Genomic DNA, 23,774 nt, shown 5'->3' with positions numbered 1-23,774 from the left:
TTAAGGGCACCCAAAGAAAAGCAAATTCCCAAAGCCAGTTTTGGCTTTTAAAAATTATTATCCATTTTAGCTAGATCATGGAGCAAAGTTTTGAAAGATTGAAGATGGTACCTGCTGAAGCTCTGATTTCCTGTATACTTGCCATAAAGTAAAACAAAAATATACCGTGCTTGAATATATGGTGCTTCTGTCTTAAGGGAATTGTTCTGGTAGTACCTCTTTCTCTTGCTTCTTTGTCTTCGGGGATAGAAGAGAGAACTTTGATACAAGGACAATCTATCCTTCAAAGAACAATATCTTGCAATAGATGTTGGTTTTCTTCACCTTACTTGAATTTTCCCATTCTGTGCCACTATTAAATATCAAACACCAAGTCTTTATATAGGATTATTCTGGGAAAAAGAGAAATGGTGTTTGTATGCATATGCCCCCAATCTATACCTATTGCACACATTGCAGTAGGTCCCTGATACAGTTTAGGATTAACAATGTTTCCAGAAGTGAGACTGTTAAAAGACCCCTCCATTCTAAACTGCAGGTGGATGGACCTGCCAAATCTCCTTGAATTTCTCACTAGAACTTCACTGATTAGAGCCGCATCCAAGAGGTAAACACTTAGAAAAATCAAAGCACAGAAAGCCTCTAAGCGCATTCTTATCCTGTGAACTATTTTTCAGTCCCTGAAATGAACTATACTTGTTGTCTTTTCATTACACCTGGAAACCCCAAACTGTCCAATTTAAGTGGGGGGGGGGGTGATTTAGTAGTTGCTACTGTTCAAGAAATGGAATTGCAAACACTTACTGATCTATTGCACATTGCCCAGAAATCACCCACTAGATCCAATCTGCTTTCTGCCCACCCCAGCTCCAGGCTATTCTCTTTAAAATACATTGGATTGTGCAGTTTTTCCCAGCTGACTACTGACAGATGTACTGTACTGGCTTGCTCAGATCTTGTTGATTTCAGTTTATCTGAAATAATCATGACATCTGTTGCCTGGCAGAATTATTTTTTTAAATAAAAGAAAACTTCTATATCTTGTGGGTGGAAATTTAATCTTTTTCCCCTTGCAACCCATGCTTGTTTCCTCCATGTCCAGATACCACATTGTCTCTTGTTTTTCAAACTCTTTTTCAATATTTCACCATCAATATGGAATCATTTGCATAGTAAAATACATGTACATTAATTAATTCACATGTTTAGCATTTTAGTGGCATAGTATCTTAATACTTAGATATCCTGTATTTTAATATCTTACCTACTATAGAATTTAACCATTTAGTAATTTAGCTTTTCAGTCTTTTAGTATTATAGATTTTCTTCATTTATTTTGATCTTGTTTTAATTTGTGTAACCCACTTAGACATTTTTCTTTTACCATATGAGCTTGGTAACTTCTTACAAAACTCTAAAAATTGAGATATATCCACATCCTACATAAGACTAATATCACCAATTTCGTATTTATTTTTACAATGGCAATAAAGACTATACTATACCATTAGCATTTCTTATACATACTGTACATTAAATAACCAAAGAGAAACTATGCATCCTTATTGAGACCTTCTTCAATAGTGAATAATTTCCTAAAGATCCTCAGATATATACCATTCCTGTCACACAACCAATTTTCAGTTCCATATTTAAACAAAGCATTCAGAGTCTATTCATTTAATTGTATGCTTTCTCTATTTTTTTCTTAGTAACTTACTAAAGAGCAAAAAGATTGTCTGCACCATCCCTGCCTGTCATAAAGCCACTCTGCATTTCCCAGTTATTACCCGTATGATCACAACTCAGCCAAAGGTCTTCCCAGGGACACATAACATTAATTCCATGGGGTTGGGGGAGAAGGGGAGTCTGCAGTACTACATGCATCCTTTTTATAGGTAACTATAACTACGTTTACATTGTCAAATTAAACAAGTTGCACAGCCACTCTATAAGTAAATCACAATAATGCAACTTTTTTTCTAGTTGTACCATCTACATCTGCAGCCTTGCTATTTTTCTGCAGTTGCAACATGTATGTTTTCTTCTTCATCATTACCGTATTTCTTGGAGTATAAGACACAGCTCCCCCTCCAAAAAAGAGTGTGGAAATGTTGATGTGTCTTGTACAACGAATATAGCTGTTTTTGGCCTCCTGAAACCCTGCCCCTGCATCCCATTTTTGTGAAAAATGGGCCGTTTTTGCCTTTTCCCACCCCCTAGAAGCATTCTGCAGGCTTCAGCAGGGCTGGGGGAAGGGAAAAATGCTTCTGTTTTGGTGAAAAACGGGCTGGTTTTCACCCATTTTTCACCAAAACGGGGGCATTTTCCCCTTCCCCCAGCCCTGCTGAAGCCTGCAGAATGCTCCTGGGGACCGGGGAGGACAAACACTTTTTTTTTTTTACTTACCTCTTCGAAGTCTTGGTGCATCTTATACAGCGGTGCATCTTATAGTCCGAAAAATACAGTCGTTTCAATTCCAGTATTTTTAATTCTTATGCAAGTCTCTAAATAGTCTTTCCGACATTTCCTTATCCAAGTTTTATCCCAAATTATATCATTGAGTTTTTTCCCCCAATCCATTCGCTGTCCTGGGACTCCTTGTTTAGCCCTCTTTACACATATTCAGAATATTGTAATGTTTATTTCCTACAATTTCATTCTGCCTTTTTTTCTCTTTTAATCTTTGCCATTTCTTTTTTCTCTTTCACTATTCTTTGCATTTCCTTTTCTTTTTCTCAGGCTATACATTATACAATGCATTTCATTATGTTTTATGTGCATTTTTTTCTAACCCACTAATGATCCTTTTTCACACATCAGATGAGTATAACTCCACATCCTTCTGTGGTTGTGGCATCAGCAAGAACTTGTTATTTTTATTCAAATTACAAAAGCAGTGTTACACTCTGCTTCTGTATGTGTGTGTGTGTGTGTGTGTGTGAGAGAGAGAGAGAGAGAGAGAGAGAGAGAGAGAGAGAGAGAGAGAATGACAGACAGACAGACTTGGGGTGGGAATTGTAATAAATGACATGGTGTTGGTGCTGTTATCTCCTTAGTTTTATCCCCTTTCCCTTTTTATGGACATTGTTCATACAACTTTGTAGCATTCTTTTCATTCTGTTTGAAGCAGCTTTCCATCATTTTTTCGTTTTATTGCCAGGCTAGGCAACATCTTCAGTGGGCTTTAACACTGAGGAGGTTACCAAGCCTGGTAATGAAATGTTCGGAACCCGAACATTTTCCCGAACTTGTGGGTTGGTTTCCAAATGAAACATTTGAAACCAAGCAATAAGTTTGGAGAATGAACTCCACTCTCATACTACACCTGAGCCATAGATATTCACCACCATTGCAAATAAACCTATGCTTATACCATATGTTAAAAAATAGATCTCCAATTAGACAGGAAGTTGAGTCAGGGCAACTGGACTTCTTTGAAATGTTTCACTGCTTATCCAAATAGCTTCTTCAGTCTGAGCAGATTGGCTAGGGAGACCCCATATAAATCCTCCAAGGTGGTTTCATTTCTCACCTAATCTGAATAGACTCGTTAGGTGATAAGCAGAAGGTCATTAAGGGATCCTCACTCTAAATCCTTCTCTTAGTTTGGTTGTTAAGTGTGACCTTCCTAGTGAACCTGTGAAGTGGTCTTGATTTCCCTGCAAGAGTAGCATTAGAAAAAATGGGGAACAGGTTTTGTCTAAGGCGTGCAACTATTGAGGGAAGATGTTCACTTTAGCATAAATGGATACATTCACTCCTCTCTCAAAATATCTATCTTCCCTGTCCAAAATGGTGAACATTGTGGTCCTCAAAAGAGTGTTCTTTTTCTTTTAATTGAAGGTATACTGCTGATTTTGATCCTGTGGCATTGCTTTTCCTCTTCTTGTGTACAGGCTGCTTGGTTCCTCCAATGTAGAGTTCTAAACACACCTTATCTTACCTCACTATACTGCATACACTACATTATGCTTCTTATGTTTTGGTGTAGAATCTCTAAAGTGGACATTCCTCTGTTTTATTGGGGTCTAGGACAAGTTGCCATGGCCAACTAGCCATGGCTAACTGTGGCTAAACTTGCTGCCGGATAATTCGCCGCAGACAATTCTGCGCAGTATAGCTCAACATGATAAAATGTTATCCACCACTGCTTCTTTGACATTATTTCCAGGGACAAAAACAGAGATAATGTCAAAGAAATAGTGGTAGATAACATTTATCACATTGAGCTATCCTGCAAGGAATTGTCCACAGTGAGTTGGCTGTGGCAAAATGGCCATGGCTAATTGAGAAATATGTATGATAGAAAAACCTAATATTCCTAATGAAAAGGTTTAATAATATAAACCTAATATTCTAGAACATATATTACCTTGCTAATGTTGAAGCTACTTCCATGCTGAATTTGTAAGTCTGTGGGCAAGTTAGTTCTTTGAGGTGATGCCATGTAATTACATATATATCTTCCAGTATATATATATATATACATCTTAAAATATTTGTGAGGAAATTTTCTTATGAGGGTGACTAATAGCATTGGCTTAGGTAGGCAAAATGCAGATGGAGAGTTTGCAAGCTTTCCCATGGATCCCTGCCAGTGCACCTGAATAATCTCAACCTAAAAACTCCTACCAGTTGAGAAACCAGGCAACTAATGAGCTGATTTCACCCACAGCGTTTAATTGAAGGATGTCCATACAGGTGTTAGCAAATACCGAAATACTGAATATGGAGCTACCTGAATGTAGATTTGAATGAATGGACGGGAAACTACTTTAAAATAAATTTGTCTGGGGTTTGGCCTTGCTTTGTTTACAGGGGTTTTTTTAATCAGTAGTTTCTATTTTTTTAACCCAGGATTTTATGTTTTGTTTCATAATGCCCATTTAATAACACACCAGTGTAGTGTCCACTCAGTTACATCTGAGCTGCCTACCTGCTGAAACTGCTAATTGTGCTTGATGAAAAGACCATTATAAACAAGGGCACGACATCCCTTGTTATCATGGAGAGAATGAATATGATAGTCTAAACATTAAGGTATTAAATGGCAATAGTGGAGTATTCCCATCTGATCTGTTAATTTCTGATCATTGGGTGAAGAAACCACAGAGCAGATTGAAACCTGTATGTCTAAATCACTATCTCTTAATATGTTTGTACTTAGACACCATCACATGGTAAGCAAGCTGTTACCCTACAGATATTTTGAACTTCAGCTCCCAGGATCTCTTCCCAAATTGGCTAGGGCTGGTAGAATTAAAATCCAAAACATAGGCAGCAGCTGGCCTAACTCTACACTACAGCCATTACAATAGGCTGGTGTAAAACTCATGGAATATGAATCTATATAAAATACAGGTGTCAAACTCGACACGTCACGTTGGTGTCACGTGACATTCCGTGATGTTTTTCCCCTTTGCAGAGCTGGGCATGGCCTGCGCGTGACGCATCCAACCCACAGGCCACCAGTTTGACATCCCTGATATAGAATGAGACCCCCAAAGCAGCACTTTCCATTGCTAGAGTACAGGTTAAAACCCTTGGCCTTCATGTTCAGGCAACACTGTTTATTATCTTTTCTCTTTGATCTGTTGGATATTGATTAGTATTAAAGTGTTTAGTGATTTGATTGTTTTAATTGTTAGGCTTACTGTATCCGTCCTAACCAGATGCTATCTGAATGTGCTAAACTTTTAACTCTCATGACTTTATACTAAGTTGTTTCAGTTGCTATCGGGTTTTATTTAGAACTGAGCACTAGTTGGCCTAATTTAAAGAAAAAAATATTTAGAGCTTTTAACTAAAGCAAAACATCAAAGACGTGATTATCCAAGTTTTGCTACATCTGCAGTTGTGGCCTTTCCTGGACCAAGAAGCCCTTGAGATTGTGGCTCATGCCCTTGTTACTAGCGTCTTGTTAAACTACTGTGGTACTTGGGAACATCCTTTAAAAATAATCCAGAAGTAGCAGCTAGCGTGAAAGATGGTTGCTTGTCTATGGACAGGTGCCAACCTATTTACCATAATAATAACACCTTTGCTGTGGGAGCTGAATGAGTTGCCAGAAAAGTTCCAGGCCAAGTTCAAGTTGCTGGTTTTTAGCCATAAAACCTATGCAGTATTGGATTGGAGCTTCACTACCTTTTAAACCTATCTGCTTGCACAAGGGCGTCTTGTGGGTTGTCACTTCCTGAGAGAGGGAGTTGGGTGCCTGGAAAATGACACTTTCCCAAAGCCCCCTTCCCTGCTGATATATAGGAAGACTGTCAAAATAGTATTCTTTGGCGGAGGGGGGGGAGTTGAATAGTTAATTTCATTATTTTATTATTGTGTTTACACTGTTTTACACAGTTAGCTGAATGTCTATGGCACCAGTGTCAAACTCAAGGCGTCATGTTGCTACCACGTGATGTTTCACGACGTTTTTTCCCTTCGCGGAGCTGGGGTGGGCGTGGCCTGCACGTGATGCGTCCAGCCTGCAGGATACCAGTTTGATACCTCTGGTCTATGGAGATTCTCAATCATCAGGTCATAGTTGTCTCAAAGGGGCTTTTTCCAAAAAGCAACTGGGTTTTCTTGGATTTTTTTTTCCTTTGAAAACTTTTCCCTTCTCATCCAAGAAGCTTCTTCAGGGAACTTCAAGTCCAGGTTGTCTTTTGGAGAAGCACTTTCAAGACAAACAATTGGCTAGTTAGAATCACGAGGCATATTCATGATTGCAAACAAGCAATTTGGAGGGCATAAGATTGGGGAATGTTGTTCCTAACAGTGTGTGTGTGTGTGTGTGTGTGTATCATTATTATCTCCACTACTGAGATTAATGTATCTATTCTCCTCAGGGCACTTATACTATTGAATCTGGTTCTTTGACAGTCCCATGTCAACACAAACCACTGCACAACAGTTTTTCCAGGTCTCACTGACTGACCTTTGGAAATTATTTTGGGACAAAAGATTCTCCATTTTTTTAAAAAACGTTTCTTTTAAGCGTGCCTTCTTCTTTAGAGATATATACTTGCCAGTTGCAAAAAAAAGCAGCACCCTGCCTTATTGAAAAGGTTTGTGAGCTTAATAGCCACTAGAATAATAAATGCAAAAAGCTGTTAAATGAGCAATGTATTCTACGTGGCTGGAATTAAAGAGCAAGACGAATCGAGCCAGGGTGTCATATGATCAAAGATAATACATTGAATTCCTTATACCTGTTCTTTAAGATAAAATGAGTGCTCCAGTGCAATCTTGAAATGAAGATGTAGAGTAAATTCCTACTGGACTAAACAAGAAATGATGACTTATGAATTCAGCAACAAGGAAAAAGCAGCGATATTTCTAAGTAATACTACGTGGGGGTTTTCTTGTGCCATTTCCCCAAATCATTTGAATGGAAATACTGGATTAGCTAACCTTGTGTCAGGTCTATTAGATAAACTCTCCGACTGTTCCTGATTGAAGTTAGTAAAGATGGGAGTGAAAGCAGATGGTTTTTATTTAAGATTTTGTGTAGTGGCTCACTCTCAAGTTTTTTTTTTAAAAATAAAAGCATTGATTTAGCTGTAAGGGGATAACAAGCAAAAGTTTAACCATTTTATCTTTTCACAGGCAGCTTCATCCCAACAGGAAATGCTTTCAGCCAAACACCATCAGCTGGACTAAACTTGGTAAGAAGTAGAATTTTACCTCCTTTCTGCAGGAAAGAAAAAAAAATTAAACTTTACAAAAATAATCTTCAAAGATTATCACTGAACAAAAGCTTTCTTCCACTTGCGTTCAGTTACAAAGACTTCCCTCCAGAAAAGCTGTCTGCTTTCCATAATAACAAAACCAAAGAATGAACAATACAATATTTTCTCTCTCCCTGTAATTTGTTTTAATTAGATAAACAGTGATGGCAAATTCTCCATCTTCACTTTAAAACAAAATACAGACTTGTGGAGAATATGTCAGAAAGGAAAAGGTTAACTGGCGTGTTAACTACAGTTTGAGATGAAAAGATAATTTAATTTTTGCTAATTTATTAACTTAAGCACAGCTGCTTTTGTTGTTAATGTTTGGAGAAACCATAAGGAGACTGATTTAAAAAGAGAGAAACATTCATTTTTTTATTTGCAACCGATTATTAGGTCACGTTCAAATTTTTAGGTTACCTTTGTTGGATTGTCTCATCTGAAAAGCAAGGAAAATGTGAAGGTTCTTTGAAAATTCTGGAAAACTTCATTATCTCTCATTATACACCATTGCCAAAACTCATTCAATCTTGCAAAAAATACTTCAATTTCTTTTGGATTAAGCATTTGTAGCAATCTTGAATAACCATAGGAAAATGACTGAAAGAAGTCTGACAGCTGTCTCCCTGACCTATCAGTTTTTCTTATATTGCCATTTCCTGTTTTACAATCTCTGTCCCCCAAGACTTGATTTGAGATTTTTAAAAGTAGCAGGTTTAAACTACAACTGAGTTCTCTCTGGAAGTCTATTAAATAGCTAGTCTTTCAGCTATAGATAGGTAGAGTGTAAAAAAGATAAGATTGTTGTCACAAGCATAATTCGTTGTTGTTAGTTGCAAAGTCGTATTTGACCCATTGCGACCCCATGAACAACGTTCCTCCAGGCCTTCCTCTCCTCTACCATCCTCTGGAGTCCATTTAAGCTCACGCCGACTGCTTCAGTGACTCCATCCAGCCACCTCATTCTCTGTCGTCCCCTTCTTCTTTTGCCCTCAATCTTTCCCAGTATTAGGCTCTTCTCCAGTGAGTGCTTCCTTCTCTTTAGGTGGCCAAAGTATTTGAGTTTCATCTCCAGGATCTGGCCTTCTAAAGAGCAGTCAGGGTTCATCTCCTCTAGGACTGACCGGTTTGATTTGCCTTGAAGTCCAAGGGACCCACAGGAATCTTCTCCAGCACCATAGTTCAAAGGCCTCATTTCTTTGGCGCTCAGCCTTTCTTATGGTCCAACTTTCACAGTCATCCTTTCACATTCCCATACACTGTGAAAACCATAGCATGCTAGTAGTTTAAGTTACTATCTTGGGTTGAGCATTAAAAATAACAAGGAGAATGGAAAAGAGAAAAATAAATAAATTAATTTTTAAAGAGGTATCTGTCGGTGGTTTCTCTAGAAGGGAGCTTATTAAAAGAGGTGCAAGCAGCAAATGGTAAAAGAAAACACAACCACCAATCCAGCAGGAAGAAAAAAAAGAACATGAATTTGTATATAAAAATCCCTATTCCAATTTTTGGCATTTTTTTTTTTTGAGGCAGTTATGAAAACAAAAGATCACAGTTCCAGCTGTTTGATCAAAGCCCTAGTTGGATATAAAATAATTTAAATCGATTTACAACTTAAAACACTTTATAAAGCTTGTTTAATTGTCTTTTCAAGTGGGGCAACCTTATAAATTTCTAAAATTAATTAAGTCTCCCCTGGATGTTGGCTATCACATATTATTTCTTTGCAAACCAGAAATGCCATAGATACTATGTGATGGTTATTTATTTTTTCTATATCTCTGCTTAGCCTTGACTTTATCTTTCACATAATTCTTGTATAAATAAATGATTATAGCTGAAAATCAGTATGTCCATATGCAATGTTTAATTGACTTTCTGGAATCCTAGATTAGAGCATGGTTTAGATTGATAAACTGGGGTTTTTTGGGGTGAAATTTTTCTGTTTGAGCTACAGTGATCCACTCTAGCTCTCACCGGATACATCAGTGCAGAAATCCATTATTCCAGTATTTATTATTTATTCCCTTTAATTGAAGTGGTCTTCTAATAGTATGCAAATTTTTCTTCTAATAGTATGCAAATTAACATCTTTTAAAGTCAAGAGGATGTTTTCTGATTAAAGAAAAACAGATTGAAATAGGTGTACGGCCTGACTAATGTTGGCTGTTGAATTATTTAATCTGCTTTTCAATTCATCTTTTTTGAAAATGAAATTCCTATAAGCTTTGTTACAGCAGCTGTGTTTGCATTTCACGTACGTATGTTTGTACATTACAGATTTCAATAAAGTACAGTCTGGCACAGCTTTTCCTCTAGGCAGATTATAGATTCCCATGCTCATTAAATCTTTGAAAGACTATAATCAAATAAGGATCACAGTTATCTGAAAACTCAGGAAAGCAGCACCAGTACTCCCTACAGTAATTTAATGATTCATATTATATAATAGACCAGAATTTGATTATTTCTTAACATTTGAATTACTGCCACTTTTTCTCCTTTCTGTATCAAATTGGGCCGTTTCAGTATAAATCTACAGTATTTGTAAGGCTTCTGATTCCGTAAAGAGCCTTCATCCTCCTGCATGTTATGCTTCCTACACAGTCCTTTATGCTTCCTACACTGGTTCAGAATATCAAGGATCCCTTTTATTTTTTGTTTTATTTTATTTTTTTATCCTTCCCTTTATTATTTTCATAAATAACTCAAGACAACAAACATACCTAATACTTCTTCCTCCTTCAACCCTGTGAGGTGGGTTACTGTGAGAGAGAATGACTGGTCCAAAGTCATCCAGCCAACTTTCATACCTAAGGCAAGACTAGAACTCCCATTGTCTGGTTTCTAGTCTGATGCCTTAACCATTAGACCAGTGATGGCTAACCTTTTTGGGATCGCATGCCAAAAGCAGGGGGAGTGCAGAGGGTCGTGTGTGACTGTGCCCACACCTATAATGCTATGCACTCCCTCCCCCCACTTTTGGCACACTTTTTTCGCCCTCCCCAGGCTCCAGAGGCTTTCTAGGAGCATGGGGAGGGCAAAAACAGCCTCCCCTGCCCCCCCCCCCCCCGAGGCTCTCTGGAAGCTTCAGGAACTTCCCTAAAGCCACCGGAGGGCGAAAAACGGCCATATGGGCAACACGGAAGTTCGGGAACAGTGACTTCCAGTTTGCTCGGAGGGCCGTTTTTTGTCCTCCAGAGCCTTCAGGGAAACCTCTTGAAGGCTCCGGAGGGCAAAAAACGACCCTACAGCCAAACTGGAAGTGACTTCCTGTTTGCTCGTAGGACCGTTTTTTGCCCTCCGGAGCCTTCAGGGAAGCCTCCCGAAGGCTCTGGAGGGCGAAAAATGGCCTTAAAAGAAGGCCAAAGTCAGATAGCCAGCATGCATGCGCGCTGGAGCTGACAGGGCAACACCTCGTGAGCCCTAACAAATGGCTCCGTATGCCACCTGTGGCGTGCGTGCCATAGGTTCGCCATCACGGCACTAGTTTTATTAACTCCAGAGGTTATAATGATCATATTCCTATGACAAGCTGAACCACATTGAGAACTAATCAGGGTAACCCTCTTATCCATCACTTTGGAACTATATGGATACTATGGCATACTATGGTTTACTGCTTTGTCCACAGTGTAGCTGTTAATCCAAACAGTTCAGTTTGCTGAGCAACAGGGAAGCTGCAGACATAGATAGCCATTAAGCCTTTCTTTGTCAGGATTATATCCTAAAGGGTAATGCCTTAGTTAAATTTAAGCACTTTTATATATTAACTGATGCCATTTTATACTCTTGAAGCAAAGAGACTTGGAGTGGTCAATAATGACTAATCCCAATAACTGGACAGCCCTGAGTTCCTTTAGTTCAAGCTAAGATCACCTGGTGAGTTATTTACATGTAGTTCACACCAGACTGCATATTGTGCAAACACATTCAATAATAAACGTAGGTGGAATTACATGTTGCTACCTCAGATTGAGTTCAGCCCTTCCTTGCCACAATGATGTTTTGTTCAGTTTAGTGAATGCCCTCAAGAAAGGAGAAGAAACGATTTAATATTAGCAATTACATCTAGCTCCATCTAGACCTTCAGGCACACTTTTTGCCATCTCCAAACCAGAAAAAACAAACTTATTTTAGAATAAGTTCAAAACTTAAAAGATTGCAATATTTTTGTAATTTTAAACTCTTAATCGGGATAATAAAGGAACAGAAAGAAAAGATAGGAGCAGCTGATTTTGAAGTATTTGATTTTTTATGAAGTAAATTAAATGTATTCCCTTGAATTTTCTGCCTAAAAATTGCCACATAATTACCTTTTCATCACACTATACATGTACTGATATACACAGCCTTATGGACTTGTCCATTAGTGGTGAAACTAACACCTCAAAATGAGACAAAGCCCTATATACAGTGGTATAATATGAGAAGCAAGCAACACTTATAACTGTGGGATAAAGCAACAAAATACCAGCATGTACTGTATGTAAGAAAAATTACTAAGAAGGAATTTACAAAAGAAAAGCAAAATCTAGGAATTGTACAACATACCTTAACTTGCTTTAGCAATTGGCTAATGTAAATATTGGGAAATAAAAATATTAATTACATATCATATCCATTATAATAAAAACTTTTGTGCAGCGTTATCAGTAACATACACGTTAGCATCTCAATGAAAACAATGCTGAAATATCTTTTGGGGTTTTTTTTTTGTTTGTTTGTTTACATTTAACTATAGACCCAAGATTTCCTCCCCAAATAAATCTCCCAGATGTGTTGCACTTCAGTTCTGGTAATTCCCAACTAAAGTAAATGTTGATTTGAATCTGAATATCTTCTACTAAACCGCTTTTTGTTCAGAATAATTTCCTATGTACTCTCCCAAAATGTTGCAAATTATTTAGAGGCTATTTTTGCAGTGCGTGACATTTTCATACAAATTTCTCCCAAAAGCCGTGAGAAAGACTGTATTTATTTATTTCTGCAGGCTCAAATTTTAAAGGCTTCCCTTGCATAAAAACCACAAAATGTGAAAATGGCATGCACCAGCCTGCTGCATCCATTCAAATTGGATTGTACTTTTCACCCAATTCTAAGAAAAGTAACTTTAAAAATATATAGATGTTATAACTATTTGTTTATTTCCTGTCCTATGGAGAACAGATCCCCTGCCATTTGGTGATGGTGGATGTGGCTTATGAGCATTGAAGTCCAGAGGGCTACAGGTTGTCCATCCCTGTACATTGGACAAATGTATGAAAGATTAATTGTGTGCAACAAAGCTTCACATGAGATCCAAGATGAAAGGAATTCTGCTCAATGTAACTTAAGACAAAATGGCCTATAATAACAATGGCATGCAAACCTGTGCATGTATTTTATATCCTCCAGTACAAGATTGTGTCTGAGATTTGAGGCAGGTTTTAATCCATTACAATGGAGTCCATACTTCTTTCTGAGTACAATGTTGGGCAGGAAAGCACATATTCCTTTAAGAGGAAGCCCTTTGGAGCCACATTTTAATAACCCTTTAACACAACATCTGGGTGCATTCAAAATATCCCAAGGCATGCTGAAGCTTTAAATCTGTTATTTCCTAAAGCTTACCTCAGCTCATGGTTGTTTGATGGAGCTTTTTGGAGAGCTCAAAACTATCATCTTTTTAAAAAGAATTATAATGAGAATAGCAGTAATAATCATCACATTGACTCATCCCAGAGTAACAAGAGTCACTCCTTCCCTTTGGGTAAAATTCACTGCCTCTGCAATGTTGCCGTTCTACAAGTATTTGTATTATGGAAAGAGCAAATAAGAGGCTCTACCTTTTCTTGTCATGGCGGCTTTGAGATGATAATGTGGTAAATCAGGTGGTAAATCTGTGGTCTAGTGCTATTGTAGATATATTTGTGACAAATCTGTGTGTGTTTACACCCAAAACCAGTTTTTCTTTAGAAATGAAGGAGTAGTTGTAGAGCAAATGTTGTGTAATTTTTTTCTATAGCTTCCAATAAAAGAACCTAGCAAAGCGTGTTTATTTGCCATATTTATAGGCCATCCACTCTGGGAGGCACACAAGCTAAAAACATTTTAAAAAGTGTTTTTCAAACAACAGTCAAAACAATTAAAAAGGAGAATCAATGACTGAAAGAAAAACAAGAAATGCTAAATCAACAACACAAACACGTAGTGTTCTAGCCTAATATCTGGAGGATGAACTGGATCTTTGAGACTCATCTAAAAGAGGGCAGGATCAGGTCTATTCTGATCTCTAGGGCAATGCGATACCATTGGGCAGATGCCATGTCAGAGAAAGCACACTTCCTGGATCCATCAGATGGCATTCCTTGATAAATGGAATCTGAAGCATGCCGATTCTGTCAAATCAGGAGAAAGATGGTTACTTAAATAACAGGGTCTCCTGCCATGAAAGGTATTACAGGTTGCAATCATTAAATGATTTGGTGGAAATTAGTGACAAGGCAGGAAACTGTAAGTAGGATTCTGCTAATTCTCTTGACCCCATTTGCATGCATAGCTTGATATATAGATATTATCTAAACTAAAATATGAACTTTTAGTAATTTGTCAACATTAAATAATTTTTTTGTAGAACAGTCATTTTACAGCTTCATCATATGCCAGAGGAGATGCTAATTCAATCTCTGTCCAGGAAACAGTAAGTGCTTTATCACATTGTACAATATATTGATTTTTCAATTGTTAAGCTTGAACACTTCTAATTAATTCTCCTAAATTTCTTTTAGATATATATTGGCCCAGGTCAATCCAAACCAAGACAATATATTTCTTTACTTATTTTGGGCCATTATAGCATTGATTATTTTGTCAACAGAAAGAAGCAACTGTCACTTTTTAAAAACTTTAGCCAAGAGGCAAACAGGTTCTGTAGCTTGTAGTGAACATTTATGAAAGGGCACTAACGTTGATTGTTATATCACCAAATAGTTTTTAACATTTTAAAAGATGACTTATCAGATTATACCAAATTGTATTAATTGTGCTACAAAAATAGTGATCCACATTTCCAAACTGATTGTATTGGCTGATATCCAAAATGTGCATTCTTAAATGAAGGAAGCATGCTAATGAAAAACTTCTTCTGAAAGGAAGAAAAATCTTCGACATTGATCCATTAGAAATAATAGGAAATTTTATATTACGTAGCAGTTCATAAAAAGAGCTCACAATATATATATTTTTCAAAAGGCTGATGCTCTTATTTTATATAAATAATTGAGAATAAGTGTCTAATCATTATGGAAATGTCTTGTAAGCCCTGATGGGTGGAGATTAAGCTGTGTAGGTTACCTGGTTGAATATTTGTTGGAATAGCTATTCATTTTTGTTTCAAGCACTTTGTTAGATTTTCTGAGCACTTAATCTTTAAATGAGTTTGCAGAGATGTGGTAACTGCACATCTCTGTATAAGGGATAACTCTAATGATTTATATACAAGCTGATCCACTGGGGATCTTACAGTGTGTTTTATAGAGTGAAGGGTTGCTTGCAGGGGTGGGTTCCTGCCAGTTCTAACCTCTTCTATAGAAGAGATTCCACAAATCTACAGTGCCGTTTAAAACCGGTTCCAGCTCCCTCCCCCTGCCCATCCGCACATCATCAAGATGAAGAGCGAGAGGAGGAATTCTGGGAGTTGAAGTCCACAAGTCTTAAATCTGTCAAGTTTGAACCCCCCTGGGTTTTCTTTCTAAAGGGTTAGGAGTGCAAGGGTCTTGTAACTTAACAGCTTTAAGACTTGCACACTTCAATGCCAGAGTTCCTGAGCCAACATGACTGGAGGAGGAATTCTGGGAGTTGAAGTCCACAAGTCTTAAAGCTGTCAGGTTTGAACACCCCTGGGGTTTTTTTTTTCTAAAGGATTAGGGGTGCAAGGGTTTGTAACTTGGCAGCTTTAAGACTTGCGTGCTTCAAATGCCAGAGTTTCTGAGCCAACATTTTGGTTGCTAAGCAAGAGCGTTGTTAAGTGAGTTTCATCACATTTTACAAGTTGGCCACGCCCACCCAGTCACATGGCTGGCAAGCCACTCCCACCCAGTCACATGGCCGGCAAGCCACTCCCACCCAGTCACATGGCCGGCAAGCCACTCCCACAAAGCAGGCCACACCTACAGAAGAGGTTCTAAACAAATTTGAAACCCACCACTGGTTGCTTGTTTGTTTTAGTTGCTTCTCAGACATAATTACTGGGCATGAGAAAGCAGAAAGGACCCTAAGTGCATTTCAGGAAACTTTACCTGCTTTTTCTTTCTTTTTTAAAAAAGATGAGTAGTCAAACATAATGTTTTCATCCTAAGCATATCTTCTGTGAAGGAACTCTGTTTACTTGAATGGGATGAAGCAGTATTTCACCCTTCCTTTAATTCTCTTAATAATTTATTTATGAAAATTAGGGGAGGGAGTGATAAATTATTGCCAGGGGGAAATGACAGGTAGGTTCTGCAGTGGGTATGCATAAGACGGGGATAGTAGTGCAGAATAGATCCCCTAAAATAGTAAGAGTATTGGAAGGGCAGGGGTGTAGAATAAAAAGATCAATTGTATAGAAAATATTCTACTGTACAGGCACATTCAAAATGAATCGATTACAGCTTAGCAGTCCATGAATTTCGTGAGATTTTCTTGCCAGTATGTTCTTTCATTGTGCACCTTCATAACAGCCAACTCACAAATAAAGCAGGTTCTGAAAGGGCTGTTAACAATTCTAAGAAACAAAATCTATCAAACTTTATTTGCTTATAAAACTAACAGCTGCTGCAGTTTCAAGAGAGGTTTTTCCCCCCTTTTCTTGAAAACTAATCTTACTGCCTTTAATGTTCTTAACTCTTTCTAGGATCCCACAACCCCTTTATCTGACTTCTCCTGCTGCTTTCCCACCAGCCCTAAAACCTGAGACAGACTGAGTTTTTGCCCAAATCTCACTTGGGTTGCAGCAACTTCTCAATTAGAGGAAATGAATGTTGCCCTGTGGTAGAGTTGTGATAAAGCTGTGGTGTTGTTATCTCTCTTTTAGGTAGTGGCTCTTTATGACTACACAGCACATCGATCAGATGAGCTAACCATCCACTGCAATGACATTATCCAAGTGTTGTATAAAGATAATGATAACTGGTGGTTTGGTAGTCTGGCGAGTGGACAACAAGGCTATTTTCCAGCCAATTATGTGGTTGGAGAAAGTATGTATCATGATTTTGCCTAGTATGTGATACCTGTGGGGGCTTAAATCAAGTATCTGTAATCTGCTATTCTATGACTTAATGTATTATAATACATGTTACATATCAAAACTGAAGTAGAACTAACCATGTCAATAATCTGAAAATAAAATACATTGACCAAGAAACAAGAATACTTTACAGTGAGCTAGATTAAACAACCTTGATTTGTTCATTCTGAGGGTTCATTCTGTGTTCCTTCTAATCGAAACTGCTCATCTACCCCTATGAGTATTGATTTTGTCTAAAACCTGGAGACGGCATATATAATCTGCTTGTTTAAAAAAGAATCAGGGATCTCAAACACCTTCAGAGGAGGGATTCGTTCTTTTTTCCCCTTCCATAACAGAAAATAATTGGACTCAGTGGCCTGTGTGATACTCTGAAAACTGTACTTACTTTGATGTGTATTTGCTATCTAAAACCAAAGCAACCATATTTTTTTCTTGTGCTGGTTTATGTTAATTAAATCAAATCAATAGTTTAATTATATAAATATTTTATATGATAAATTTAAGCAATTTTATATGTATTTTCATTGGTTGTGCAATTTACTGCCTTTCTTCATCATGGGAAGAAGCAACAGCTATGCAGAAAACAGGACAGCAACTGTCTCCGACCACAAAAACTGGCTTCTTAATCTCATTTTATTTTATTTTTAACCAAATGTGAGCAAGCCAGTTGATCACAAATGCAGACAGCAATCTGTCTCTCTACACTCTTCAGTCTGCCAATGTCTTCCCTTGCAGAGGCCTTGTATCATTGAGAATTGTGCCCACTAATGTTAGAATTAATTTCCACAGCAGAGGGCACCCTATGCAAAAGTCCACCTATGAAATATCCATTTATAAATTTGTAGTAAGTGACAGTCCTAAACATCAGTTTTTCAAATATCTCATATGGAAAGTTTCCAAACAGAAGGATGCTAATGTAAAGCTGAGAACCTATAATAAGTTCACAGTTAAGAGCCAAGGTGATTCATTTTCACTATATTTTGCAGTTTCAAATTTCAGTATTGATTCTAAATTATGGATAGAGATAGTGAACATTTTGTATATCATCTATACAGAGGGGGGGGCATCCAACATATCTCTTGGAGTATCAAATAAATCAGTAGTTGAGTTATTGATAAAGATATATTAAATAACATGTATATTCTGAAATAGTAAGTGGAGGAACTAATTTGAAATTGCTATGGTTCAAATAAATAACCACTTATATTAAATGAATTATGATTTTTTTTCAGCACAATATGAACAACAGCAATCTAAAGAATTAGCAGAAGAATCTACTCTTCCATCCAATGAATTTATAAAAGTAACATCACCAGCTGTGCCTGAGGTAACTATTTGGGAGAAAGGCATGAGCAATACCTCACAAGATGGGATTGTATTTTCCATTTCTTGTGGTAACAGGTTAATTACCAAGTGCGTGTAGCGTGTGTTAATTTTAATGTATGGACTTGCTTGGATTCAGCCATTCTCCAGGAATACAAGTCCAGAAGTTATTATGTTCACAAAGTACATTCCGTATATGTTGGAAAACCCTTCCACATGATAGAAAGGGAAAAGTTGACATTTAACTGACTTTAATTATCATTACAAATTATATGACTTGGTTATTTCATAAACATGCCAAAAAAGATAATATGAAGATATAGAATTTCCAAATGATTTGTGTTTCTTTTCTTCATGATATTTGGCCACAATTCAGACTACTGTGCAGTTACTGTCTTCTCCGTTGTGGATTATTAGGAAGTTATTATGTGCAGCTAAAAGACCAAGGGACTCTTTCATAAAAAAAAGTAACCAAATTTTCAATCGTCCTTAGACCAGGAAAAAATATAATCCTGTTTTTTGTTTAATAAACCTGTGGTTTTTAATTTAAGGGGCTACTTCTTTAAAATCCAAATAGCAATTCATTTTCTCTGAGTGACATCTTGAGTGGCAATCTCAAGTATATTTTTTTTAAAAATGGCTATATTGCTTCAAGCCATTGTGATTTCACATAGCAGTAATTTTACTTTAACAAACTGAGCATCACCATATCTTTGAAATTGGCAATTAGCTTGTGAGGCTAAATCAAAATAGCTCCATGTATTTCACTAATATAAACTTATTTGTTAAATACATATTTAACTAATATAATTTCTGAAGAAAGAAAGAAAAACTATCCCCAACAGATAGAAAGGGGCAGTTTCTGACCTGCATCCTTTCTCGTGACTTAGCTTAAAAGGGAATTGTCTGTTCGACTTAAACTTTGTCTTCCTAAATGACTAGATGGCAACATTGTTGAAGTAGGGTACATTGGTTTCCATCCTGCATACATGTATGTGTTCCCACTGATTCCCAAATCACTGGAATGGTGTGTGTGTGTGTGTGTGTGTGTGTGTGTATAAGATTTTCACGGGTGTAGGTATGCTGGTTTTGTTGTATTCGGGTCTTTTCCTGTGTAAGGTTGAGATTGTCTTTGCAACGTTTCGGCAGAATCTCACCTGCCATCTTTAAGCTTGGGCTTAAAATGGGAACGGAGCTGCCGTCTTTCTGTAAGTCTTGGTGGGAGGGGATGGGATGCTGGCTTTGTTTCAGTAAGTGGAATGATTGGTTGTGTGGTTGTATCATGATTGGTAGATTGGTGCTGATTGGTGCAGGCTGTGTGTGCATTGTTGTTTTGTATTGTAACGGCTTGGGTGGTGGGTGGTGTTCGTTTGTTGGCTAGGGCTGGTTTCCAGATGTTTGGTAGGCGGGAGGTATCATCACGTTTATTCATGTTGTGGGGGTGTTTCTCTATTTCGATGGCTTATATATATATCCAGGTATATCAGTTAAAATTAAAGCATCCAAAATAAAGTGACAGTATATATATAGTATAGCACACATAGTATAAGTACTATAGCAGTCCTTTTTTCCCCATTCAATTGTGTCTTATTCTCTGAGACAAGTCTTGGACAAGTCCCTACAGCTTTCTTGGCTACATTTTTCCGGAGTACCATTGCCTCCTTCTATGGGCTGACCCAAGGTCACCCAGCTGGATTTGTGACTAGGACAAGACTAGAATTCACAGTCTCCCTGGTGTCTTAATCACTACATCACACGTGCTCTATAATAGTAGTAGTAGTAATGATTTAATTTATTATTCTAACTCCTAGATTATGCAGTAGGAGTGGTAATAGTAAATTTATTGATTATGTACTTGTAAGTAAACAAACAAGTAATAGTTAAAAAATTAAAACAGATCCTTTATGCTAGGTGAAACTAAGTTTACTGGAACAATCTCAAGTAGAATGGAAAAAAAATAACAGTAATTAGAATGGGGGGGAGATATCCATGTATTGATTTTTTTAAAAAACGCATTGATTAACAGTCTCACATGAGCCTCTTTAAAACAATATTAACGAATTCATGTAGTTGGTAATGTCATATATTATTTGAATTCCATACTTTCCATAAGGTATCCAGTGTTTAATTTATTGTAATCAAATTGAATTGTTGAGTGGCTAACTATGAATATTGAAGTGAAATGTTATGGTCACAATCCATAATGCCCCCTCAAATGTTAGCTTAAGGGCATTTTGAAATGTGGAGGAGTTTATGAAACCTGGAGGAGTTCATGAAGCAGTTAGAATATCACATGAGAAACTGCTATTTAAGAAAAACACCCAAATACAAAAGTCCCTTGGGTACACCTAAAGGAGCATACTCTGGATTGTAAATAAAGTATAAGATGAGAGTGTTTTGGAAAAAAAACATTTTTATATATAGCGTGGGCAGATGTTTTGCCATTTCTTTCTGGAATCCTTTTTATGTTGCACATGATAAAAACTTTTGTTCTAACCAGGAGATGGAGAGAATGATCTTATCTGAGAAATGCAAACTAAATGTCAAAAATATTCAGGGCAATTGTGTCTTACTATGATTCTTTTCTTGTCATTATAGGAACCAAGATCTCTTAAGCCCCACATTAGATTCATTGGACTAAACAAATGAACTAATAGAATGAAATAATTTAAAATTGTTTTTTTTTCCTAGGTATTCAGAGAGAGTTGTTGCTTTAGAGCATTCCTTTCTTTCTAATATATATTAACAAAAGATTAGATATAGCCAGAAAACTCTCTGAAGAATAATTTTTAAATGTCTAAGTGGCATTAGTGCTAAGCTACTCTTACCACAGGCTGACTTTTCACTATAAATAATAACCAAGAATTACAATTAGCATCTTCTGTCACTTCTAAAAACACATTTATGTGCCCGAAAGGACACTGCACTTATCATACTTTAAATAGCCAAATGTAGCATATAATTTTAAAGTCATACACCTCTTCCCTCAAAAATATTGGCATGTTCAGTTGTTTTCTTGTATTTGGTTTCAAATAATATTGGTAATCTCTATTTAAGTCTCACCCAGACTTAAATTAATACTTTTGAGTGTGATTTTTTTTTCTAAACACACCTGAACATTTCAAAGGGCTTTAAAGTAGACAACTGTTTCCTTGTTTTAAACCACATATTGTGAGAATTTCTTGGGTGACAGATCTTACATATAAAGTGTGGTATATTCTCTCCTCATTCAGGAAGCCCGTGGGTTTGTCATCACACATGTGTTGACTCTATTTTCTTCCAACCTCCCTTCTTTACTGATTAAAGTTTTCCTCTTGCAGATGCTAGCAGATACCAACAAGTTGGGAGACCAAAGATTTATTTCAGTGAATGACACAGACTACCTGGCTGAACAGTAAGGCACCAGTAGTGCAACATAGATTGTTAAATTACTCGGAAGAAGCTGAAAATCAGGGTGTTTTATCATTGCTGCCATCCATAAATAATGAACTAATTTGGTATAAATTATCTTGAAAAGAGTTCGGAGAAATTGCTGAGGAAATATAAAACTGCAATAAATGTGTTGCGTTTACAAATAGTTGTTTGTATTCCAAAGATATTACAATAAGGCACATTGTCTCACAGCACCATGATTGCTAAAAGGCCATGCTTCTGGTTTTTCCGTACTTTTGTTGGTTCCTAATGGATCTAGCTATGTTGTTAAATGCATTAGGTGGAAAATAGATTATTGCATGTAATTGCAAGACTAGGCTAATATTTGATATAGTATCAATGTTATGAGTTGAAGCCAAAAGAAAGTAAAATAAAACAGTCACTAATGCAGGCAGGATAGCATATGCATTTGCTTTACGGAAAAGTTATTGGGAAAAGTATGTACAGTAAATGACACTTACACACATTTCTTAAATGGTTTCCTAGAGGTATTCACTGATGCTCTGATTTGCAAGCTTTTTTCTTTTTATCTATCATGTAATAAAGCTGGGAAAATAGTAGCCTGCGTATCATATTAGTGTACAAGCAAGGTTAAATTCTCTTATCTATGAGTAGTCTATTGTGAGGAATTTGGCAAGCAATCCAGAACTACGTATGAAAATACCAATCTGTTTCTATCACATGTTCTTTCAGAGAGCAGAAACTAAGAATGGGCCTCAGTTTTCTGTAAAATTCATTTCAGCTTTAGACAAATGTCTTTCTGCTTTTGGTGAGTTCTAGCATCAGAAGTTCAGTCTTTAGTAGTAATGGGTATGAATGGAACAGGTCATTAACTGGATAAGAAATCTATTTTAACTATTTGGGACTTTAAATCTCCAACTGCATCTTTTATCCTATATTTCTTACAGAATTACCTGTGGGCAAACACAGAAGGGCCTGGATACAGAGGAACAAGAATATAAGACAAATGATCACATCCCATTCAATGATGTTGAGGATGAGCCTAAGAAAAACAGGAAGAAAAGAAAGAAAGGGATGGTGAAAACTACTAATAGAAAGGGAACATCTGATGATGGCTTCCAGCTGAACTATCCAGAAGCATAAGTGTCCATGTTTGTGGCTGTGAGTTTCATGGCTTAAAAGTACATGGAAAATAATGGAACTATTGCTTATTTTGAAATAATGATCTCATATATTTGAAAACTTGAAATATATATATAGACTAACTGTAAACCAATTTAGATTCATCATGATGTGGGGAGGCCAAGGAACTAGGTGAAAATGAATTCTGAAAGTTCAAGTAAAACTCAACATGAGTTAAAATTTTAACAATGATTGGGCTTAGACCAATTTGGATATACCTCGCTATCTGAAATTGATGAAATATCTAAAATTTTATTAAAGCTCTTCAGGTAACTGAAACAAAGCAGTTCAGTTTTCTAAAAGTTCAATAATACCATTATGGGTAAAGACATGACCTTAAAGTTTCTTATAATCTACGAAGAAAAACCAACCAGCTTAATTGTGATAGAAACACTCTATTCTAGAAAGTCTTAAAGGATGCAATATTAAATACTTGTATCTGATTGTGATGAAGGAGTTAAAAGTTACCAGCTCAGTGCGTGATGTTATTATTCCTGCTATACATTTACATAGGATTATCCACTGCAAGTGGCTTGAAGAGAACGAATTACAAGAAAACTATATTGTAAAAGGGAGTGTGTATCTCCACCAAGCTTTTTGTATGTTAACTTTTAAATAAAAAGGTGATATATATTTTGATATATATTTTTAATGTGAACGAATTTACAAAATTCATTTTATAAATTTGTAAAGGCAATTTTTTTCTGCTTGTAAAGCACCATTGCTCATTTTTTTCCTACTGTTTAGAAAAATAATTTGACATCTGTATATGAGTGAGATATGTTTTTAGGCAGCACATGTTTATGTTCAGGTGTCGCTGTTTTCAAATTAAAAAGCATTAAGTTGTGAATGGTGTATCAGTGATGATTTCCGGT

General features: G+C 36.8%; 1 protein-coding gene across 5 annotated transcripts in view; it reads left to right on the top strand.

Annotated features, from left to right (window-relative positions):
• Positions 1 to 23,403, top strand: part of AHI1 (Abelson helper integration site 1) — an 81,897-nt gene extending 58,494 nt beyond the window's left edge. For 4 of the 5 annotated variants that reach the window (XM_081945024.1, XM_081945021.1, XM_081945023.1 and 1 more), the window contains exons 20-25: positions 7,606 to 7,664; positions 14,347 to 14,412; positions 16,786 to 16,948; positions 18,234 to 18,328; positions 21,645 to 21,718; positions 22,665 to 23,403. In XM_081945024.1, the coding sequence (XP_081801150.1) occupies positions 7,606 to 7,664; positions 14,347 to 14,412; positions 16,786 to 16,948; positions 18,234 to 18,328; positions 21,645 to 21,718; positions 22,665 to 22,860 (653 nt within the window). In that variant the 3' untranslated portion in view covers positions 22,861 to 23,403. Of the gene's footprint in view, positions 1 to 1,712; positions 1,800 to 7,605; positions 7,665 to 14,346; positions 14,413 to 16,785; positions 16,949 to 18,233; positions 18,329 to 21,644; positions 21,719 to 22,664 lie in introns of those variants that run through there. The other variant, XM_081945025.1, reaches the window with a different exon arrangement.
• The last annotated feature ends 371 nt before the right edge of the window (positions 23,404 to 23,774 follow it).

The sequence above is a fragment of the Natrix helvetica genome (assembly GCF_964273705.1).
Source record: "Natrix helvetica genome assembly, chromosome: 2".
Lineage (NCBI taxonomy): Eukaryota > Metazoa > Chordata > Lepidosauria > Squamata > Natricidae > Natrix > Natrix helvetica.
The sequence above is the reverse complement of the archived record's forward strand: the minus strand, read 5'-3'. Positions and strand labels throughout refer to the sequence as shown.